The sequence below is a fragment of the Muntiacus reevesi genome, chromosome 6 (genome assembly GCF_963930625.1).
Source record: "Muntiacus reevesi chromosome 6, mMunRee1.1, whole genome shotgun sequence".
Taxonomy (NCBI): Eukaryota; Metazoa; Chordata; class Mammalia; order Artiodactyla; family Cervidae; genus Muntiacus; species Muntiacus reevesi.
The window spans coordinates 41,970,841-41,985,908 of NC_089254.1; the positions used below are offsets into that span (position 1 = coordinate 41,970,841).

The following is a 15,068-nucleotide window of genomic DNA, read 5'->3' on the forward strand; positions in this document are numbered from 1 at the left end:
TGCTACATAAGGTAATAGTAGAACACTATAGTCAAGAATGGAATGGTGCTCTGATGGGATGTAAAGATGCTGCGTTGATTATGGAGCTAGATTCCTTGTACCTTGCTAACTCCTCTTGGGTTCTTTGTCAAAGTTTCTGCAGAATGACCCCAATCACCTATTCATAGGTCAGTCTGAGCACATGATATCATTAGTCCTCTAATCAATAGCAATTAAGGAGGGGTGGTAAAGTCAGCTATTGACTGGACATAGGAAGCAAGGAAAATGTTGCCACTCCAACATTTGCTGATGGCATAAATGATCAGTTATTAAGATTAAAGCAGTCATCCAAGAGAAAGAAAAGAAAGGTCATCAAGGATAATACATGCTTATTTTTATCATTGGCTAAGACCTACCACTCAATGTTTCTTTGGAATGAAAAATAAAGCATGTTCTACTTTGTGGGAATAGTACAAATATAGTGCAATGACAAGAATAATACAAGAGGCATAAGCCTGGGAGTCCACATTAGAAAATGCCTGAGTGTATATATGTGGATGTGCATGCAAACACACCAAGAATTATCAAACAAGCTTTGTTTACATGTTGTCTATTTTAGCCTGATTTCAAGCTCAGTAGTTTTTTTCTTCTTCTCTTTTACTCCATATTTTGTGCTGCTTTGTTTTGTTTGTTTGAACTAAGAACAGTAGCTGATATTTATTGAGTGCTGCCCACATGCCAGACTCTACAGTAAGCACCTTTCTTGCATTTTGCTTAGTTCATCTCTGGAGCTCCTTGAGTAAGGCAATGTTAAGCCTAACTCAGATATAATACAGCTTTATTTAAATCCAAAAAATAATATTCATTTCTAGTATTTAAATTAGAAAATACTTCTATCAAATCTCTTCAAGTAACATTTTTTATCCTTTCCTTCAGGCTGTGCCTGGACAAAAGTTAAACAAGCGTACCTCCTTTTTGTGATGCCATGTTGTGGAGCAGGGAAGAAGGTAGTTCCCATTACTGCTATAAGGTGGCCTTATAGCAGTCTATTCTCCTTTAAGAACTAGAATAAAGACATTGCTTCAGGTAGTGTCTACTTACACCATTCCACAATGAGCCCATTTGTGTCATCAACAACCAGGAGCGATTAACTTGACCACATATTATCACATCTCTTAAACTGAGGTAGGAGAAAATCTAAACACAAAGAAAAATAATACACAATTTTGAAAAACGTGAATTTTGATCTAACTCTCCCATTTTCCATTTGTGTGAGTGTGTGTGTGTTAATAAGGGTAATGCAGTCCATATATTGTGGTAGCAGGGGTTTATGTGCTTGCATTTTATCTAAAGATAGAAATTTCATCTAGAGTTCTAGAACTTATTTGATGATGCCTTTGATATAGAGTGACCAAATTGATAGTTGCAGAAGGATGGTAAAGAAGATAGGTAGATTTATTTTGTTTTCTGAATGAAAGTAGCATTCTGCTAGAAAGTGAATGATTTCCCTAAATGAAGGCATTCAATAATCGTTTGCTGAAATGAACTGGGTTCTTTTTAAAGTTACAGGATTCCTGGGAATATACTTAAAATGTATGTTGTAGTGAGTTGATATATGTATACATTGTGAAAGGATTCCTCCATCTAGTTAAACACATCCAACACTCACATATTTATCTTTATTTTAATTAATTCATTTTTATGAGAACATTTAAGTTCTATTCTGTTAGCAGATTTCAATTTTACAACACAGTGTTATCAACCATAGTCACCATGTATCACTTTAGATTCTCAGACCTTATTCATATTATAGCTAAATGTTTATACCCTTTTTCTAAACTACGAGTTACGTAGCAGAAGAAACCCAGCTGATGCAAGAAATAGCAAACTGGATCATGTAAGATAAAATTACACAGGGTAAGGCACAGAGGTAGAAAGAGATGGAAAATATGAAGGAAGTTAAGAGCACATTATATAACATGAAAAGGTTATAGATAACATTATACAACATTCTATATATGCCCTTATAGAATTTCCAGAAGAAAGGAAGAGAACAAACGGAAATCAAAGCAAAACTCAAAAATATTACAAATAAAAATGCTTTAGAATGATGAAAAGCAACAATTATCAGATTTAAGAAGCACAAGAAATCCCAAACAGGATACATATCCCATGGCTTTGTAGTGAAATTACAAAAGGCCATAAGCAAAGGAAAACCTTAAGTGCAGCCAGAGACAGATTATCTACAAAAGAATGTCACTTAGCAGTTTCAGAAAGCAAAAGTCAGCAGAAAATACTTATCAATCTCAGGTACCACATGTAAGTAAATTACAACTCAAGGATGAGTATTAAGTAGACACACTATGATGAACATTGAGAAAGTTTGCCTTCAATGGACCCATCACAAAAGAACTTGTAAATGATGTTTATGTAAGAAGAAAGGAGTGAGGTGAAATAGTAATGAGGGGCAAAGAAACTAATAAGCATAGAAGTAAACCCAATAACCTTATAAAAGCATATAATGATGATGACTAATGTGAGGGGTACAAAAAGAAAGGGACAAAATCACTAGAAAATACTAATATTCTAAGACTGGAGAGAGTAATCAGAGTTAAAATGTTCTAAATTCTGGTAATTACTCAGGAAGAAAGTTTAGATATTCATTTACTTTAAGCTTTATTAAGGTAAATGTACATGTTAAAAATATTTAAGTGAAACCATTAAAATAGAATAAATAGAATGGATATCTTCTAAAATATAAAAATGGGGGAAAGGGAATAGCTTTTTAAATTCAACATATAAAGTCAGGAAAGGACAAAACAAGGAAGCACATAAAAAAACAAATAGTATAAAATGAAATGAAACACTGAATCTAAGTATATCTAGTAATAATAAATTTACTGGTGGGAAGACAAAGATTACCCCTAATAATGTTTTGCTTTTAAGTTTTACCTTCTGATATTAATATAGCTATCAAAAATCTCCTTTCAGTTGTGTTCATCTTGTTCAGCATTGTACTTTAGGTGGATTTTTAAAGTTTATCTGATAAAGAAGGTCACTACATTATAGTTAAAGAAAGTAATTCTAACAATCTACTAAGGATATATAACAATTCTAAATGTGTAAGCATCTGAAAACATAGCCACAAGGATACAAGGAGAAATTGACAAATCCACAATCATGATAAAAGGTTATATCAGAACTCTCAGTTGTTGATAAATTATTCCGAGGAGATAATCTTTCCTGGATTCCTCAGTGCTCCTGCAAAAAGCTCTAGTCTCCGGAGACACAGAAACCTGTATGACATAAAGGTAATGTTTTATCTTTACTTCCTCTATAAAAACTTTACTTTCCTGTGAACTATGGAGATTAGATCTGTAGCTATCTGTCTAGTTAATTCTCTGATCCAAAAGGATGATAAAAGTTTTCTTTTCTCCCCAAGAATGTCAAATGGGTATAATCCAGCCTACTTTCCTAGGTCAAGCTCCCAAGATGTCAGGAAAATCCTTACTAATTTAAATTCAAAGAGATATGGGTCCCAGGACCTTGGCAACATCTCTATGTCATAAAAATCAGTGATACTGATTCTTATCTGGCCCTTGGAGAGATGTATTTAAGCCCTGCCTCCCTGATAGGTCAGTTGGTAAAGAATCCACCTGTAATGCAAGAGACCCCGGTTCAATCCCTGGGTCAGGAAGATCTGCTGGAGAAGGGATAGGCTACCCACTCTAGTATTCCTGGGCTTCCCTTGTGGCTCAACTGGTAAAGAATCCACCTGCAATGTGGGAGACCTGAGTTCAGTCCCTGGGTTGGGAAGATCCCCTGCAGAAGGGAAAGGCTACCCACTCCAGTATTCTGGCCTGGAGAATTCCATGGACTATATAGTCCATGGGGTCACAAAGAGTCTGATACAATTGACCAACTTTCATTAACTAACTCCCTCTTTTATTTACAAGGACCTTGTTACTACATTGGATCCACCCAGATAAACAAGGATAATCTCACCATCTCAAGATCTTTAATTTACTCACATCTCCTAAGATTCTTGCCTTGTATTCACAGGTTCTGAGGCTTTGGTGGGGTATGGGGGTTGGGTGGGGGAGCAATTATTATTCTGCCTGTCATACTGTGTAAGGAAATGAAGGTGAAAGTGAATTTCCCCTAAAGTCAGGAACACAACAAGGGTGCCCCCTCTCACCACTACTATTCAACATAGTTTTGGAAGTTTTAGTCACAGCAATCAGAGAAGAAAAAGAAAGAAAAGGAATCTAGATTGGAAAAGAAGTAAAACTCTCACTGTTTGCAGATGACATGATCCTCTACATAGAAAACCCTAAGGACACCACCAGAAAATTACTACAGCTAATTAATATAGAAAGGTGGCAGGATATAACATTAATACACAGAAATCCCTTGCATTCCTATACACTAACAATGAGAAAACAGAAATTAAGGAAACAATCCCATTCACCATTGTGACAAGAAGAATAAAATACTTAGGAATAAATTTACCTAAAAAAAAAAAAAACCCAAAAGACCTATATATAGAAAACTATAAAACACTGATGAAAGAAATCAAAGATTACAAAAATAGATGGAGAAATATACCATGTTCATGGATCAGAAGAATCAATATAGTGAAAATGAGTGTACTACCCAAAGCAATCTATAGATACAATGAAATCCCTATCAAGCTACCAATGGTATTTTTCACAGAACTAGAACAAATAAGTTCACAATTTATATAGAAATGCAAAAAACCTTGAATAGCCAAAGCAATCTTGAGAAATAAGAATGGAACTGGAGGAATCAACCTGCCTGACTTCCTACTATACTACAAAGCTACAGTCATCAAGACTATATGGTACTGGCACAAAGACAGAAATATAGATCAATGGAACAGAATAGAAAGCCCAGAGATAAATCCACGCACCTATAGACACCTTATCTTTGACAAAGGTGGCAAAAATATACAATGGAGAAAAGACAATCTGTTTAACAAGTGATGCTGGGAAAACTGGTCAGCCACTTGCAAAAGAATGCAGCTAAAACACTTTCTAACACCATATACAAAAATAAAATGGATTAAAGGTCTAAATGTAAGACCAGAAACTATAAAAATCTTAGAGGAAAACATAGGCAGAACTCTCTCTGACATAAATCACATCAAGATCCTCTATGACACACCTCCCAGAGTAATGGAAATTAAATAAAAAATAAACAAATGAGACCTAATTAAACTTAAAAGCTTTCACACAATGAAAGAAACTATAAGCAAGGTGAAAAGACAGCCTTCAGAATGTGAGAAAATAATAGCAAACAAAGTAACTGACAAAGAATTAATCTCAAAAATATACAAGCAGCTCCTGCAGCTCAATACCAGAAAAATAAACAATCCAATCAAAAAACGGGCCAAGGAACTAAACAGACATTTCTCCAAAGAAGACTTACAGATAGCTAACAAGCACATGAGAAGATGCTCAACATCACTCATTATCAGAGAAATACAAATCAAAACCACAATGAGGTACCATCTCACGCCAGTCAGAATGGCTGCTATCAAAATCTCTACAAACGATAAATGCTGGAGAGGGTGCAGAGAAAAGGGAACTCTCTTACACTATTGGTGGGAACACAATCTAGTACAGTCACTATGGAGAACAGTGTGGAGATTCCTTAAAAAACTGGAAATAGAACTGCCATACAACCTAGCAAACCCACTGCTGGGCATGCACACCAAGGAAACCAGAATTGAAAGAGATACATGTACCCCAATGTTCATCACAGTACTGTTTACAATAGCTAGAACATGGAAGCAACCTAGATGTCCATTGGCAGATGAATGGATAAGGAAGTTGTGGTACATATACACAGTGGAATATTACTCAGCTATTAAAAAATGCATTAGAATCAGGTGAGGTGGATGAAACTGGAGCCTGTTATACAGAGTGAAGTAAGTCAGAAAGAAAAGCACCAATACAGTATATCAATGCATATATATGAAATTTAGAAAGATGGTAATGATGACCCTATATACAAGACAGCAAAAGAGACACAAATATAAAAAACAGACTTTTGGACTCTGTGAGAGAAGGCAAGTGTGAGATGATTTGAGAGAATAGTATTGAAATATGTATGTTACCATATGTGAAATAGATGACCAATCCAAGTTCGATGCATGAAGCAGGGCACTCAGAGCTGGTTCCCTGGAAAATCCAGAGGGATGGAATGAGGAGGGATAAGGGAGGACAGAGGGAGGTTCCAGACTGGGGGACATGTGTACACCAATGACTGATTCATGTCAATATATGGCAAAAACCACCACAATACCATGAAGTAATTAGCCTCCAATTAAAATAAATTAATTTTTTATAAAAGAAGTGGGGAAAAAAAAGAAAAGAAAGTGAAAGCCGCTCAGTCATGTCTGACTCTTTACAACCCCATGGACTATATAGTCCATAGAATCCTCCAGGCCAGAATACTGGAGTGGGCAGCCTTTCCCTTCTACAGGGTATCTTCCCGATCCAGGGATCAAACTCAGGTCTCCCACATTGCAGGCGGATCCTTTACCAGTTGAGCCACCAGGGAAGCCCAAGAATACTGGAGTGGGTAGCCTATCCCTCCTCCAGTGGATCTTCCTGACCCAGGAATTTAACCAGGGTCTCCTGCATTGCAGACAGATTCTTTACCAACTGAGCTATCAGGGAAGGATATGTAAGGAAATGATCAACACTAACTTTAAGAAGCCAGTTACATCTGTGGGAGGGAAAAAAAATCCAGTCAGAGAGGCTTTAATTGTATTTGTTAAATCTTATTTCTTAAGCTGAGTGGTGATTACATTCATTATATATTTTTTGTGCATGCCTAAAATATTTTATTTTAAAAACCTCATTTTGACAAAAATATCTAGGAATGAATGTAACTAAGGTGAAAGACTAGGACACTGCAAGCAACAAAGTATTATTGAAAGACATTTAAGACCCAAATTAATGGGAAAATATCCCATGTTAATAGATTGGAGGACATAATAACAAAAAAAGAAATTTAACCAGAATTTGAAATCTGCCTATGAATAAAAACACACACACACAAACCCTGCAGATTCAAAGAGTATTCTATCAAATATCCAAGGAATTGATAATACTAACAAGAAAAGTACTTAAGATAGCAGTACTACCCAAAGTGCTCTACAAATCCAATACAGTCTCTATCAAAATGCCAATGGTCCTAGCAGGCAAGAATATGCAACGGGGCAAAGACAGCCTCTTCAATAAATGGTGCTGGGAAAACTGGACAGTTACCTGTAAAATAATTAAATTAGAACACTTTCACACACAAAGATAAATTCAAAATGGATGAAAGACCTAAATGTAATACCAGAAACTATAAAACTCTTAGAGGAAAACATAGGCAGAACATTTGATGACATAAATCAAAGCAAGATCCTCTATGTCCCACCTCCTAGAGTAATGGAAATAAAAACAAAAGTAAACAAGTGGGACCTGATTAAACTTAAAAGCTTTTGCACAGCAAAGGAAACTATAAGCAAGGTGAAGCGACAACTCTCAGAATGGGAGAACGTAACAGCAAATGAAACAACTGACCAGGGATTAGTTTCCAAAATATACAAGCAGCTCATACAACTCAATGCCAGAAAAACAAATAACCCAATCAAAAAGTGGGGGGAAAACCTAAACAGACATTTCTCCAAAGAAGACATACAGATGGCTAACAAACACATGAAAAGATGCTTAACATCGCTCATTATTAGATAAATGCAAATCAAAACTACAATGAGCTATCACCTCACACTGGTCAGAATGGCCATCATCAAAAAGTCTACAAACAGTAAATGCTGGAGAGGGTGTGGGTGTGTGCTGTTGGTGGGAATGTAAATTGATACAGCCACCATGGAAGATGGTATGGAGATTCCTTTAAAATCTAGGAATAAAACCACCATATGACCTAGCAATCCCACTCCTAGGCATATACCCTGAGGAAACCAAAATTGAAAGAGACACATGTATCCCATTGTTCATTGCAGCACTATTTACAATAGCTAGACTCTGGAAGCAGCCTAGATGTCCATTGACAGATAAATGGGTAAAGAAATTGTGATACATATACACAAAGGAATATTAATCAGCCATAAAAAAGAACTCATTTGAGTCAGTTCTAATGAGGTGGATGAACCTAGAATCTATTATACAGAGTGAAATGAGTAAGAAACAGAAAGATAAATACTGTATTCTAATGTATATATACGGAATCAAAATGCTGTTATGTATACACTGGCCAAGTCATTCTGCAAGGACTACATGTTCAAGTTGCTTGGTAAAGCTGAAGAAGGATGACTATCAGGTTGAGATATATGTATTTCTCAAGGCTTATACAAATAAAAAATAAAAAAATAAAAAGCAGGAATGAGAAAAACGTGCCTGTGAAAGGCATTTGAGCATTGGACCTTCAGTGGGAGCGGTGGGCAGCCCAAGTGAGACAGGGCTGAGGGGTCGGGACTGGAAGAGGAGGGCATGGTGTGGGAGGTGAGGCACCAGCAGCATGAGGCTGGCCCAGCACAGGGCTTAGAGCCCAAGTGCACAGGAAAGGGGTCTAGTCAAGGAGTGGGACTCTAGGGGAAGACAGTCAGGTGGTCATACTGAGGGGTAGGGTGGAGATGGACCTTAGTGATGTGAGAATCACATCCATTCATGAGATGAAGGACTGGCCTGTGTGGAGGATCAGAACCAGAGGAGTGTAAGGAGGGTGGTGCTTGCACAGGAAACATGGCTATGACAATTAGAGATTGGTACATATGGGGAAGAGGTGGATAAACCGAGTAAGTTAAAAGCCTAGAAAATTGGGATCCAGGTTTCTCCCTCTAGGAGAAGGTATAGTTGTGAGTGTGGAAAGGAAGAAAACTAGAATGAACTCTCCGCTGTTAGATTGGAATTGAGTATTAATGGGAAATCATGGTTTTCAGTACACAATTAGATAAAGAGATGAGGCTTGGAGTGGGAAAATCCTCCCCTGAAGCTCATGAAGAGTGGACTCTTGAACCAAATCAAGCTCTGTCAGCAAGAAAAAGCAGAGGGATTGACTATTGAGCAGGAAGCACCTTGCCAGTCCACCGTCCGATAGATCATCAAAGTAGGGAGCAAATGCCTGTAGCTCCAGGACGCGTTTACCACTTATTTGATTTCCTGAATCTTACTCACTAAACTGTAGTTATTGCTAGATCATGCATCAACAGACATTTTCTAAAAAGGGGCAATAGAGTATGTATTTTGACTTTGTGGGCCAAGAAGAGATGTCTTCAACTCATTGAACAGCAGTTCACCAAGAGATAAATTGTCTTTTTTTTACATTTGAAAATGTGAAAACTATTCTTAGTTAGAAGTTCATACAAGAAAAGGTGGTGGAGGGCAGTTTTGTCCCTTAGGCACATTGGCCACCCTTGCTATACATCATCCCCATCCCCATCTCTCCCATGATGGGCCCAGCCAAATTCTTAACCCTGTTTATTTTTTTTTTTGTCACCCCTGTGCTAAGGGCAACCTGTGTCCTGAAATACTCATTTCATCAGAACAAATAGAACCAAATTTAGGGACAAGAAATGAAAATTCCCCAAAGATATTTTTTGGCAATACTGCCTTGCCTCAAAAAGGCCAGCTTTCACAATTCCCAGAGATTAAAAATAGAATTGTTAGAATGTGAATGTATTTAAAAATTGACTAGTAATTCAGGTCATCGTTAGACATAAGTGTTTTTAAACATCAGAGTAAAAGTCTTGGGTCCATTCCACCATTGATTGTGTACCAGTGGGATTGTTAGTATTGGTTTAGTCACATTTAGTATTAGTAGGCATGTTCACTTATAGATCACATCAACTTTATCCCCATTATACAAATCAGGAAACTGAAGATCGGAGAGATTAGATTACATGCTGTAGGTTATACACTATTTCAGTCAGCTCAGGCTACTGTAACAAAATACCATAGACGGAGTCACATTTCTGGAGATGGGAAGTCCAAGATCAAAACACTGGCAGATTTGGATTTTGGTAAGGGCTCTTTTCGTGGCTTGTAGGCAGCTGCCTTCTTGCTGTGTCCTACGTGGCAGAGAGGAAGCTCTGGTTTTTCTTCCTCTTTTTCTCAGGGCAATAATGCTATTATGGGGACTCCACCCACATGACCTCATCTACACCTAATTATCTCCCCAAGATCCCACCTCATAATACAATATCATCTCACTGGGAGTTCATTCTTCAACACATGAATTTGGTGGAGGCACAAACATTCAATCCATAACACACAATTATTTAGATCTCAGATTCATACTCTGATTTTCTACATTTAAGATTCATTTCCTTACACAATTTCCACAGAAACTTTTCCCCATTCTAGAATGATAGATTGTTCTCACCCGACTGCCACCCTGCCTAAAATAGAATGAATCACAAACACCTTTCAGCATAAAATTTAATCCTCACCATATAAACTCTATTTTGAGCATTTTTCCAAAGGCTCATAGTTACTGGACATTTTCTAATCATAAATTTCTTGACAGTATGCAATGACTTTCGTAATTTTGCTGATAAATTCTCCTAAGAGACATTTGTATCAAAATTCTGCAAACACCCATTTACTTAAATAAAAAAATTGTTCAAAAGTAAACTGCAGTTGTTTAATAAAGCCATTCTCCTCATCCAAAATCAAAATGAAAATTTTACCAGCACAAGGTCAAGAGTTTTCTGTTCATTGTTTAAACTAACCTTTCCTTTTAGCACAACACTGAATGTCAAAAAATATAACAACACTTTCACCTCCAAACACGTAGTGGAAAATTTATATCCTGTTAGAAATAGAACTCCCAAGAATAAAAGAGTTAATCTGCTTTCATGTTCTGTTGATGCTTAATCTTTAAAAAAAATCAAGTGTTATTTCAACACCTGGACTGTTCTTAGGAATTATCTTGTTCTGCTTACCCAAAGTAGAACATTCTAGAGAAGTTATTTTTGTGTTTGTTTGTTTTTTTTTTTAGTTGAAGGATAATTGCTTTATAATATTGTATTGGCTTCTACCATACACCAACATGTATCAGCCACAGGTATACATATGTCCCCTCCCTCTTGAACCTCTCTCCCACTTCCCTCCTACCCCATCCTACCCCTCTAGATTGTCACAGAGCCCTGGTTTGAGTTCCCTGAGTCATACTGCAAATTCCCACTGGCTATCTGTTTTACATATGATAGCGTATAGTTTCCATGCTACTCTGTCCATTCGTCCCACCCTCTCCTTTCCGCACTGTGTCCACAAGTCTGTTCTCTATGTCTGCATCTCCATTGCTGCCACACAGATATGTTCATCAGTACCATCTTTATAGATTCCATATATATGCTTTAACACACAGTATTTATTTTTCTCTTTCTGACTTTACTCTGTGTAATAGGTTCTAGGTTCATCCACCTCAATAGCACTGACTCAAATGTGTTTCTTTATATGGCTGAGTAATATTCCATTGTATATATGTACTTCTTTATAGCTTCTTTATACATTGATCTATTGATGGACATCTAGGTTGCTTCTATGTCCTGGCTATTGTAAATAGTGCTGCAATGAACACTGGGGTACATGTGTAGTTTTCAGTTATGGTTTTCTCAGGGTGTATGCCCGGTAGTGGGATTGTTGAGTCTTATGGTAGTTTTATTCTTAGTTTTTTAAGGAATCTCCATATGGTCTTCCATAGTGGCTGTATCAATTTACATTCCCACCAACAATACAAGAGGATTCTGTTTTCTCCACACTCTCTCCAGCATTTATTGTTTGCAGATTTTTTAATGATGGCCATTCTGACCATTGTGAGGTGATGCTTCTTTATAGTTTTGATTTGCATTTCTCTAATAATGAGCAAACAGTGGTAACAGTGGCAGACTATTTTGGGGGGCTCCAAAATCACTGCAGATGGTGACTGCAGCCATGAAATTAAAAGATGCTTACTCCTTGGAAGGAAAGTTGTGACCAACCTAGGCAGCTTATTAAAAAGCAGGGATATTACTTTGCCAATAAAGGTCCGTCTAGTCAAAGCTATGGTTTTTCCAGTGTCATGTATGGATGTGAGAGTTGGACTATAAAGAAAGCTGAGCCCTGAAGAATTGATGCTTTTGAACTGTGGTATTGCAGAAGACTCTTAAGAGTCCCTTGGACTGCAAGGAGATCCAACCAGTCTATCCTAAAGTCCTGAGTGTTCATTGAAAGGACTGATGTTGAAGTTGAAACTCCAATACTTTGGCCACCTGATATGAAGAGCTGACTCATTTGAAAAGACCCTGATGCTGGGAAAGATTGAAGGCATGAGGAGAAGGGGATGATAGAGAATAAGATGGTTGGATGGCATCACCAACTCAACGGTCATGAGTTTGGGTAAACTCTGGGAGTTGGTTATGGACAGGGAGGCCTGGCATGCTGCAGTCCATGGGGTCGCAGAGAGTCAGACATGACTGGGTGACTGAACTGAACTGAACTGAATAATGAGCAATGTTGAGCATATTTTCATGTGTTTACTAGCCATCTGTATGTCTTCTTGGGAGAAATGTCAATTTAGTTCTTTCTTCCCACTTTTTCATTGGGTTGTTTGTTTTTCTGGTGTAGAATTGCATGAGCTGCTTGTAATATTTTGGAGATTAATCCTTTGTCAGCTGTTTCATCTGCTATGATTTTCTCCTATTCTGAGGATTATATTTTTACCTTGTTTATAGTTTCCTTTGCTATGCAAAAATTTTAAATTTAATTAGCTCCCACTTGTTTATTTTTGTTTTTATTTCCATTACTCTAGGAGGTGGATCATAGAGCATCTTGCTATAATTTATGTCAGAGTGTTCTGCTTACATTTTCCTGTAAGAGTTTCTGGTCTTATATTTAGGTCTTTAGTTCATTTTGAGTTTATCTTTGTGTATGGTATTAGGAAGTTTTCTAATTTCATTCTTTTACAGGTAGATGTCCAGTTTTCCCAGTACCACTTATTGAAGAGACTGTCTTTTCCCCATTTTATATTCTTGCCTCCTTTGTCAAAGATAGCATGCCCACAGGTGCCTTGGTTTACCTCTAGGCTTTCTATCTTGTTCCCTTGGTCTGTATTTCTGTTTTTGTGCCTGTACAATATTGTTTGTAGTATAGCCTAAAGTCAGGAAGGTTGATTCCTCCATTTCCATTCTTCTTCCTCCAGATTCCTTTGGCTTTTTTTTTGTTTTTAATGCAGTATTTCTGATGTATAAAATGGTAGATATTCTAAAAATTTTATGAGTGTCTTCTCATGTATATAAAATCTTAAGAAAAATAAGAATTTAATGTTTAAGTTTTTCACGTATCTTTCTTCTGTTTCTCCCTAATTTAAATTTATTCTCAAAGGAGACATATGCTCTCTAAAAGGTAGTATCCTAAAAAGCATTCTACTATGATTTCCAAATGCCATTATAAATCAAAAAGCGGTTTTGGATATAATACGTTTCATATGCATCTGAACTATGATGGTTAGAGTCTGACATTCAAGAATTGGGTCCCAAGGGACATACAGGCCAATATCTTTATTTGTCACTTAAAATATTTTAAAAAATATATTTCATAGGAAAAATAATTATGTGGCCAAATAAGTTTGGGAAATTCAGATCAAAACAAAGTAAAATATTATGAAACAGTTAAGCACAGAGAGAAAGAAAGAAAGTCACAAACACTAGGCTTTTTGATGGAAATTCTCTATTCTCATGCTTCCAAGATGCCACATTATCCTGGTTTTTCCCTGACTCTCCACCCCTGATTCTCTGCCCTCTCCATTTTCCTATTAGTCTAAAGAAACGATAGGATACACAAACATTTACACACACACTAAGGAATTTGCTCCCACAATTATGGAGGCTGAGAAGTCCAAGATCTGCAGCTAGTAAGCTGGAGACCCAAGAGAGCCAGAAGGGGTAGTTACAGTGTGAGTCCAGGGTCTGAGAACCAGGAAAGGCAGTGATGTAAGTTCCAGTGCCAGTCCAAGTAGAAGGCAGGAGACAGATGTCTCAGCTCAAAGGCAGTCAAGTACAGAGAGAATTCTTTCTTGCTTACCCTTTTATTCTACTCAGGCCTTCAGTGGCTTGGATGATATCCACCCATGCTGGGGAGGGCCTTCTGCTTTACTCAGTGCTCTAATTCAAAAGTTAATCTCATCCAGAAACATCCTCACAAAACACACCCAGAACTAATGATTAGCCAAATATCTGGGGACTCATGATGGGCCATTCAAGTTGACACATAAAATTAACCATAACAGTCCCCAGGTGGCTTCCTTGCCTTTTCTTAAATCATGAGTGTTTCCCAATACTTACCCTTTGGCACCAGCAGATTCTTAAAATTTCTCTTCCTCAAAGAGTTTGTTCATTCTTAGGGCTTATATGATATTTACGATAACAACCTAATCAAATTGTTTAATGCTGTACTTTCAGTAAGAAAGGAAAGGTTGTGTGGAAGTAGAAAGGGCACTTAAATATATTGTGGACTTCCTCTGTGCTAGGCATTTCATGTCAATTCTTAGAAGACTCCTGTTATGCGTCCATTGTTATCCTATTTTAAAGATGGAGGGACCTAATTCCACATTACTTTCCAGTTCTATCTGGATTAGGCTTGACAAATAAGATACAGGATGCCCAAATAAATTTGAATTTTACATAAACAGCTAATAGACTTCTAGTACAAGTATGTGCCACATATTGCATAGGACAAAGTTATGCTAAAAAGGAAAAGCAAACTTTACTTGAGTTTTAAATTTAGTTGGGCATTCTATATTTTTACTTGCTAACTCTGGCAACCCTCAACCTGACTGGGGTCTCCCATTGCTTGTGCTTGTCCTTTAGTTCTGTATATAGACCCCCAGTGTCAGCCTGGCCATCTGTCCCTGATCACTTGCTTGTCATCATGGCCATCACATGTTGACAGCTCCCATAGCCTGACCCATGTGCTGTACACACTTACAGGACTCTCATCAGGAAGGAATTCTTCCATGCTCAATACCCGGCCTAGTTGTGGCTGTTTGGGCAAATCTTCTGAAGACTTCTC

General features: G+C 37.3%; 1 protein-coding gene across 1 annotated transcript in view; it reads right to left on the minus strand.

Annotated features, from left to right (window-relative positions):
• Window positions 1-15,068, minus strand: part of FBXL13 (F-box and leucine rich repeat protein 13) — a 215,503-nt gene that overhangs the window by 145,069 nt on the left and 55,366 nt on the right. Inside the window, exon 8 of the mRNA XM_065938466.1 lies at window positions 1,081-1,176. Within this exon, the coding sequence (XP_065794538.1) occupies window positions 1,081-1,176 (96 nt within the window). The remainder of the gene's footprint in view (window positions 1-1,080; window positions 1,177-15,068) is intronic.